Source organism: Saccostrea echinata, unplaced genomic scaffold (genome assembly GCF_033153115.1).
Source record: "Saccostrea echinata isolate AGI-Se365-2 ecotype Australia unplaced genomic scaffold, CSIRO_AGI_Sech_v1 ptg000016l, whole genome shotgun sequence".
In the NCBI taxonomy this organism is placed as follows: Eukaryota; Metazoa; Mollusca; class Bivalvia; order Ostreida; family Ostreidae; genus Saccostrea; species Saccostrea echinata.
In genome coordinates, this window is record NW_026889765.1 from 5,831,971 (window position 1) to 5,841,819 (window position 9,849).

Consider the following 9,849-nt stretch of genomic DNA (forward strand, 5'->3'; position numbering starts at 1 on the left):
AGGCATTTCTATGCAAATAAACTAATTAAAATGTCTAAGGACTATATCTATTACATGTATAAGTGGAAAGTTAAAACTTATTGTCTAATACATACTTGGTACCCACGACATGAGATAGCCAGTACACATTATGACGTCATATTATGACGTCATTGTTCTTTACTACACAAAATTATAATGGACATCAACAAAAATGCTTCGGCGCAAGGGCATGCTCTATTTTATTTAACTGAAACAAGGTATATTTAGAAGCAAAATATCACAAAGATTGCTAGTATTGCTGCACAGATATCAACAGCTCAGTTGTATAATTTCTATTTAAAAAGTTTTAAGTTGAATCAGGATAAAAATGTACAGTCCGGTATATGTTTCCTCAAATTCCGATCAAATGAGAAAATGCCTAGGATTTGTGCAGTAGCTTTATTAATCTATAGAATATTCTTCTTAGCATTATACAATTTTCATGTAAAATTAAATAAGGTAATCCCTTGCGCCGAAGCTGTTTTGTTTGATATGTTTTATAACATCAAGTAGGTAAGAACAATGACGTCATAATATGACGTCATAATGTGTACTGGCTATAACATGTCTTGGGTACTAAGTATGCATAAGAAAATAAATCAAATTTTCTCTGAATAATAAGTATACCTCTTATGCGTTTTTATTAGCTCATTTGCATAGAAACGCCTATACCCAGCCTTAACTCACATGCGGACATCTACACATCGGTATCATCTTCCTTGTCAATATCATCACTTAACTACAGATAAGTCTTCATCAACTGACAGCTCCAAATCTTTATCATCGTTCATGCCAACATCTACACCAACAACTACAGATAAATTGTCATTAACCGACAGCTACACATTGGTTTCATCGTCCTTGTCAATATCTACGCCAACCACTGCTGATAAATCGTCACCAACCGAGAGCTCCACATCTGTGTCATCGTTCTTGTCTACATCAAAGCCAACAACTACGGCATCATCGTCCATGCCAAGATATAATCCAACAATTACAGATAAATTGTCATCAACCGACAGCTCCACATCGATATCATCGTCTATGTCAACATTTACACCAACAACTACAGATACATTTTTATCAACTAAAAGCTCCACATCGGTATCATCGTCCTTGTCTACTTCTACTCTAACAACTACAGATAAAGCGTCATCAACCGACAGATCCCCCTCGGTATCATCGTCTTTGCAAACATCTACACCAACAAATACAGATAAATTGTCAACAACCACAAGCTCCACATCGGTATCGTCGTCCTTGTCTACATCTACACCACAACCTACAGATGAGTCATCATCAACCGACATCTACACATCGGTATCATCTTCTTTGTCAACACTTTCAAATAGAGATAAGTCTTCATCAACCGACAGCTCCATATCTTTATCATCGTTCATGCAAACATCTACATCATCAACTAAAGATAAATCGCCATCAACCGACAGCTCCATATTGGTATCATCGTCCAAGCCAACGTCTACACCAACAACTACAGATAAATTGTCATTAACCGACAGCTACACATTGGTTTCATCGTCCTTGCCAATATCTACACCAAAAACTACAGATAAATCGTCATCAACCGACAGTTCCATATCGGTATCATCGTCTTTGCCAACATCTACAACAGAAACAGATAAATTGTCATCATCCGACAGCTTTACATCGGTATCGTCATCCTTGTCGACATCTACGCCAACAACCACAGCTAAAACGTCATCAACCGATAGATCCTCATCGGTATCATCCTCCTTGCTAACATCTACGCCAACAACTACAGAGAAATCTTCATCAACCGACAGCTACATATTGGATTCATCGTCCTTGCCAATATCTACGCCAACAGCTGCAGATAAATCGTCATCAACCGAGAGCTCCACATCTGTATCATCGTTCTTGTCTAAATCTACGCCAACAACTACGGTATCATCGTCCATGCTAAGATATAATCCAACAATTACAGATAAATTGTCATCAACCGACAGCTCCACATCGATATCATCGTCTATGCCAACATTTACATCAACAACTACAGATAAATTTTTATCAACCAAAAGCTCCACATCGGTATCATCGTCCTTGTCTACATCTACGCTAACAACTACAGACAGATCGTCATCAACCGAGAGCTCCACATCTGTGTCATTGTTCTTGTCTACATCTACGCCAACAATTACGGTATCATCGTCCATGCCAAGATATCATCCAACAACTACAGATAAATCGTCATCAACCGACAGATCCCCCTCGGTATCATTGTCCTTGCAAACATCTACACCAACAAATACAGATAAATTGTCAACAACCACAAGCTCCACATCGGTATCATCGTCCTTGTCTTCATATACACCACAACCTTCAGATGAATCGTCATCAACCGACGCAGGTGAGTTAAGGCTAGGTATAGGCATTTCTATGCAAATAAACTAATTAAAATGTCTAAGGTCTATATCTATTATAAGTGGAAAGTTAAAACTTATTGTCTAATACATACTTGGTACCCACGACATGAGATAGCCAGTACACATTATGACGTCATATTATGACGTCATTGTTCTTTACTACACAAAATTATAATGGACATCAACAAAAATGCTTCGGCGCTAAGGCATGCTCTATTTTATTTAACTGAAACAAGGTATATTTAGAAGCAAAATATCACAAAGATTGCTAGTATTGCTGCACAGATATCAACAGCTCAGTTGTATAATTTCTATTTGAAAAGTTTTAAGTTGAATCAGGATAAAAATGTACAGTCCGGTATATGTTTCCTCAAATTCCGATCAAATGAGAAAATGCCTAGGATTTGTGCAGTAGCTTTATTAATCTATAGAATATTCTTCTTAGCATTATACAATTTTCATGTAAAATTAAATAAGGTAATCCCTTGCGCCGAAGCTGTTTTGTTTGATATGTTTTATAACATCAAGTAGGTAAGAACAATGACGTCATAATATGACGTCATAATGTGTACTGGCTATAACATATCTTGGGTACTAAGTATGCATAAGAAAATAAATCAAATTTTCTCTGAATAATAAGTATACCTCTTATGCGTTTTTATTAGCTCATTTGCATAGAAACGCCTATACCCAGCCTTAACTCACATGCGGACATCTACACATCGGTATCATCTTCCTTGTCAATATCATCACTTTCAACTACAGATAAGTCTTCATCAACTGACAGCTCCAAATCTTTATCATCGTTCATGCCAACATCTACACCAACAACTACAGATAAATTGTCATTAACCGACAGCTACACATTGGTTTCATCGTCCTTGTCAATATCTACGCCAACCACTGCTGATAAATCGTCACCAACCGAGAGCTCCACATCTGTGTCATCGTTCTTGTCTACATCAACGCCAACAACTACGGCATCATCGTCCATGCCAAGATATAATCCAATAATTACAGATAAATTGTCATCAACCGACAGCTCCACATCGATATCATCGTCTATGCCAACATTTACACCAACAACTACAGATACATTTTTATCAACTAAAAGCTCCACATCGGTATCATCGTCCTTGTCTACTTCTACTCTAACAACTACAGATAAAGCGTCATCAACCGACAGATCCCCCTCGGTATCATCGTCTTTGCAAACATCTACACCAACAAATACAGATAAATTGTCAACAACCACAAGCTCCACATCGGTATCGTCGTCCTTGTCTACATCTACACCACAACCTACAGATGAGTCATCATCAACCGACATCTACACATCGGTATCATCTTCTTTGTCAACACTTTCAAATAGAGATAAGTCTTCATCAACCGACAGCTCCATATCTTTATCATCGTTCATGCAAACATCTACATCATCAACTAAAGATAAATCGCCATCAACCGACAGCTCCATATTGGTATCATCGTCCAAGCCAACGTCTACACCAACAACTACAGATAAATTGTCATTAACCGACAGCTACACATTGGTTTCATCGTCCTTGCCAATATCTACACCAAAAACTACAGATAAATCGTCATCAACCGACAGTTCCATATCGGTATCATCGTCTTTGCCAACATCTACAACAGAAACAGATAAATTGTCATCATCCGACAGCTTTACATCGGTATCGTCATCCTTGTCGACATCTACGCCAACAACCACAGCTAAAACGTCATCAACCGATAGATCCTCATCGGTATCATCCTCCTTGCTAACATCTACGCCAACAACTACAGAGAAATCTTCATCAACCGACAGCTACATATTGGATTCATCGTCCTTGCCAATATCTACGCCAACAGCTGCAGATAAATCGTCATCAACCGAGAGCTCCACATCTGTATCATCGTTCTTGTCTAAATCTACGCCAACAACTACGGTATCATCGTCCATGCTAAGATATAATCCAACAATTACAGATAAATTGTCATCAACCGACAGCTCCACATCGATATCATCGTCTATGCCAACATTTACATCAACAACTACAGATAAATTTTTATCAACCAAAAGCTCCACATCGGTATCATCGTCCTTGTCTACATCTACGCTAACAACTACAGACAGATCGTCATCAACCGAGAGCTCCACATCTGTGTCATTGTTCTTGTCTACATCTACGCCAACAATTACGGTATCATCGTCCATGCCAAGATATCATCCAACAACTACAGATAAATTGTCATCAACCAAGATTTCCACATCGGTAACATCGTCCTTGTCTACATCTACTCCAACAACTACAAATAAATCGTCATCAACCGACAGATCCCCCTCGGTATCATTGTCCTTGCAAACATCTACACCAACAAATACAGATAAATTGTCAACAACCACAAGCTCCACATCGGTACCATCGTCCTTGTCTATATTTACACCACAACCTACAGATGAGTCGTCATCAACCGACATCTACACATCGGTATCATCTTCCTTGCCAATATCAACACTTTCAACTACAGATAAGTCTTCATCAACCGACAGTTCCAAATCTTTATCATCATCGTTCATACCAACATCTATACCAACAACAACAGATAAATATTCATCTACCGACAGCTCCATATCAATATCATCGTCCTTGCCAATATTTGCGACAACAACAACAGATAAATCGTCATTAACCGACAGCTCCACATCAGTATCATGGTCCATGTCAACATCTATACCAACAACTGCAGATAAATCGTCATCAACCGACAGCTCTACATCGGCATCATCGTCCTCTTCTACATCTACGCCAACAACTACAGAGAAATTTTCATCTTCCGACAGCTACACATTGGTTTCATCGTCATTGCTAATATCTTCGCAAACAACTGCAGATAAATCGTCATCAACCGAGAGATGCACATCTGTGTCATCGTTCTTGTCTACATCTACGCCAACAACTATGGTATCATCGTCCATGATAAGATATAATCCAACAATTACCGATAAATTGTCATCAACCGACAGCTCTACAAAGATATCATCGCCCATGCCAACATCTACACCAACAACTACAGATAAATTGTCATCAACCGACAGCTCCACATCAGTGCCATCGTCCTTGTTTACATCTACGCCAACAACTACAGAGGAATTTTCATTTTCCGGCAGATCCAAATCAATATCATCGTCCTTGCCAATATCTGCGACAACTACAGATATATGGTCATTAACCGACAGCTCCACATCGGTATCATCGTCGTTGTCAACATCTTCACCACATACTACACATAAATTATCATCAACCGACAGCTCCACATCGGTATCATCGTCTTTGTCTGCATCTACGCCAATTACTACATATAAATCGTCATCAACCGACAGCTCTACATCGGTGTCATCGTCCCTATCAACATCTACACCAACAACTATAGATAAATCAAGCCACAGCTCTATGGTACATGTATCAACAGCTACATCTGCAGTATCAAATACAGCTTCCTCTGTGAGGCAAGGTAGTCTTTCTTAAATGTTAATGCTTTTTAAGTGTTCAATGCTCTTTTACTATCAGTAATTTTAAAAATCGTACAGCTAGTGTATGTAACACTATTTGCACCATTTTATTCAAAAATGCATTTAACATAATTATTTTATGGTAAAACGTCGTACTTTTATGTAAAAATGAGTAGGATATGTCAGCAACTTTAATAAAGATTAAAAAAGAATTATAGTAAGAACTTCTGAAACTTGCACAAAAATGAAACGTTTATCGATCTTTTTTTTTTCAATTTGCAATATGTTTTTTAATTGCAATGCTTTACTTCAAGGTTGTTTCTGTCCATGCGAGCGCATGAAAAATCAAGTCATCATTACAAACAAGAAAGTGCTCAAAGATAAAATTGAAAAAATGAAAAAGGAGTTGAAAGTCAATAAAAGTATATTAAATCAACGTCTTCGCCAACGCATATCTTTTTATGATAAAAGCCCTTCCGCCGTATCAGTGGGAATGATATTTGGACCACTCATCATCACATTTCTCATCGGAATCCTCGTGATCAGCGACATCCCAATTATGATTCGTCATATTAAATACGGTCCAAATAAGAAAGCTGGAAAGAAGAACAGAAGATGTATGGGCTCTGATAGAGGGCCCAAAGATGCCCCTAAACACAATGCTGGAATTCAGCAACATGATATGATTGATTCTCCAGCATAAAAATGTATTTATATTCTCATTAACTGGAAAAAAACCCAGATGAATCTGGATATCTGCCGAGAAGCCTTGAAATATCTGAGTGATAGATTTATAAAAATGAATCTAGAATTCACATCAAGGTTAAGATTTAACTTAACCATACATGTAGTATTCGGCATATTGACTTTCATTTAACAGGTATATCTACTCTAGATAACAAAATTCTAATTAAATTGATAAATAGTACAGTATGTGACTGATGAAATGTGAATGAAATATGAGAAAGAACAATACACGGATCAAGCAGTTTTGTGTTGCGACATTATTGCAGATTTCCTCAAATGATGAGCGTATTAATCGGCCTGCTGATTCCTGCAAAATGGTAGCTACATGTACGTTTAGGTATATTTCGTTCATGCTGAAACCCGTACTGATTTAAACAAGAGTGAACTGGAAGGGATGATACCTTTTTCTTGAGGAATTAGATATATCACACAAAATGATCATGTTCCTCCAAGTAGGATATAAATTCTAAAAACTTGAATCATAATTGTAGCAATCGTTTAGTCGGGAAATATATTATGTCGACTGTTACCGTATATTATGAATTTAAAAAAAAAAAAAAACTGTTTGCAGAAGATACTAAAGTTAATAATGATTAACAGTGTTTCCAACTGTGACTCTAAATTCCATAGATATACCTTTTTGGTATTGGTACAAATTTTGAAATTACATGTTTTATGAGTGGGATCTTTTCTTTTTTAGATGCCAATTATAATTATACGATTTAATAAATAAAATAGTTTTAAATTTAGCTATTACTTTTTTTCTTTAATAGCAAAACTTAAGATTATTTATGTGATTTCGAAAGCTGTATGATGAACATGGATTTTATAGATCAGTTTGGAAAATTCAACAAAGAACGATTGGCATTTGGAGGGAATATGGGCGCACTTTAAAAATCAATATTTCATTGATCCGCCACGTAATATTTTATCATTCTATTGATCTTTCGGGTTATTTCGGGTAAAATGGGATAGGGAAATACTTTCCCGATATTGTGTCTTGATTTGCTAATTAACTAATGTCATGCAATATTGCTAAATGGGTCATTTAGCACAAAATATTTCATTTTTAAACACGTTTTTCAAACCATTTAATAATGTATCTCTGGGTCACCTCTCCACAATTTTAAAACGTTATTTGTGTGATGTTGCTGAAAATATGCTCTCAATGTGTAGATTGTTTGCTGATGACAATTCACTTCAACGATCATCATACAATGTATTAGATATTGAATACAAATTGAATCATGATTTACATATTTTGGAACTATGGTCAAATAACTGGCTACTTAGATTTAATCCATCCAAAACAAAGGCTGTATTTTTCAGTAAGAAAGACATTTCTATTATGCCAAGTTATTTTTTAAAGGTGACAGACTGGAGTGTGTTCCAGTTCATCGTCATCTGGGTTTATTATTCTCACAAAACCTTCGTTGGTCTGAATATATTGATGGTGTAGTAAGCAGTGCCTATAAAAAAACTTGGCCTTTTAAAAAAGCTTAAGTTCAAAATCGGTAGGAAAAACCTATCAAAATTGTATATTACATTTATTAGACCTATGCTTGAATATGCTTCCATTGTTTGGGATGGCTGCTCTAAACAAGATTCTGAAAAGCTTGAAAAAGTACAACTAACTGCAGCTAGAATTGTAACAGGACTTCCTGTTTTTGTTTCTAGAGAAGCACTATATTCTGAAACTGGATGGGAAACATTAAAAGCCAGGCTATATATTGCAAAAATGATAACTATGTTCAAAATTCACACGGGAAGAGTATCTGAATATTTGCACAATATTGTCTCCAATAAACGCAAACATGTATTAACATACAATACTCGTAATAAAGAAGACTATGTTGTTCCTTGATGCAGATTAGAATTATTTCGGAATTCCTTCGTACCCGATGCTATAAAACAATGGAATTTACTAAAAATAGAGGTTAGGGAAGCCATCTCAATTAATTCATTCCGAAAAAAAACTTGGTAGGAAAACTTAAAAATCCACCATCATACTTTTCTTATGGAAAGCGATATACCAATATCATTCATAATAAGCTAATTAAGACATTATAAATGTATACTAAACTATGACTTATATAAATGAAATATTATTATTAATCCTTCGTGTTCATGCGGAAAACGCCAAGATGTGTACCATTTCTTTTTTGCATGCAAAAATTATTCCAATGCTAGAAATACTCTTTTCAATCGCTTGTTCATGCTTGAATTGATCACTATTGATTTAAACCTATTACTATGTGGTGATGAAAATTTGCCTTGACAGATAAATAACAGTATTTTTGCTGCTGTTCATAAATTAATTGATGAAACATATCGCTTTTTTAGTTAAAATGTTAAATTTTATTTGTATCATTTGAATTTATTTTTCTTTGCATGAAATATTGTATTATATAAGGAGAGAAACTAGTTATTTCAGAACTTGTTTCCAATCCTTTTGATTTAATCAATAAAATATGTTCAAAACAAAACAATTTGTGGTATTGCAATGTAGAAGAATCGAGCAAACATTTGTAAAAATTTAGAGAAGACCCAAAGAACATAAAAATTAACTTTTTCCAAGAAATTCCATTGTATAAATGCCATTGAAATGTTAACTATGTTTAAAAATGTGAACTTTGTCATTTATATATTTTATGTACATGTCTTACTAATCATGTCGGTCAAAAGCTCTACAGAGCTTACATGTATGTTATTTGTTTGAAAATCCGACTTTAAATAAAATTTTCTGATTCTGATAAATGCGTTGTAAAATTGTCATTTTAAAAAATCCAAGTCGAATTTAATATAAAATCAAAGGCCTAACAATTATTATGAAATACGTCAGCCAAAATAAGACCTAATGATAGGTTTCAGTTGCTAACAAGGTCATTGTAATGACAGTAGAATTTATGAAATGCTGACTTTAAACGGGATTGTAGATATCCATGTAATATCACCTTATCTGTCAGTAGCCTTCCTCGGTTTAAATAATGATAACTTTTCAGATGTAAACATCAAATGCATGTGATTACCTCATAATTAAGAAAAGTCATCTCGTTTTTCATGCAGTTAAGTTGTTAGTTGGCCCTTATCTTCTATAGTCAGTACATTATCCAATTATGAAACAGATACTGTTGATGACCAATCACAAGATACTAAAATTTCCGA

The 9,849-nt window shown here is 35.5% G+C and overlaps 1 protein-coding gene across 1 annotated transcript; it reads left to right on the forward strand.

Annotated features, from left to right (window-relative positions):
- The first annotated feature begins 3,235 nt into the window (after window positions 1–3,235).
- On the forward strand, window positions 3,236–6,640 carry LOC133188763 (serine-rich adhesin for platelets-like). Its single transcript, XM_061324250.1, has 2 exons — window positions 3,236–5,939; window positions 6,252–6,640. Exons 1-2 carry the CDS (start codon window positions 3,236–3,238, stop codon window positions 6,638–6,640), a joined length of 3,093 nt encoding a protein of 1,030 aa, XP_061180234.1.
- Window positions 6,641–9,849: the final 3,209 nt, after the last annotated feature.

Bases quoted from the DNA above. Each gene is read 5' to 3' on its own strand.
- LOC133188763 (XM_061324250.1), top strand. From the start codon at position 3,236: ATGCCAACATCTACACCAACAACTACAGATAAATTGTCATTAACCGAC. The intron at 5,940-6,251 runs GTAGTCTTTCTT...CTTTACTTCAAG, and splicing joins AGCTTCCTCTGTGAGGCAAG to GTTGTTTCTGTCCATGCGAG.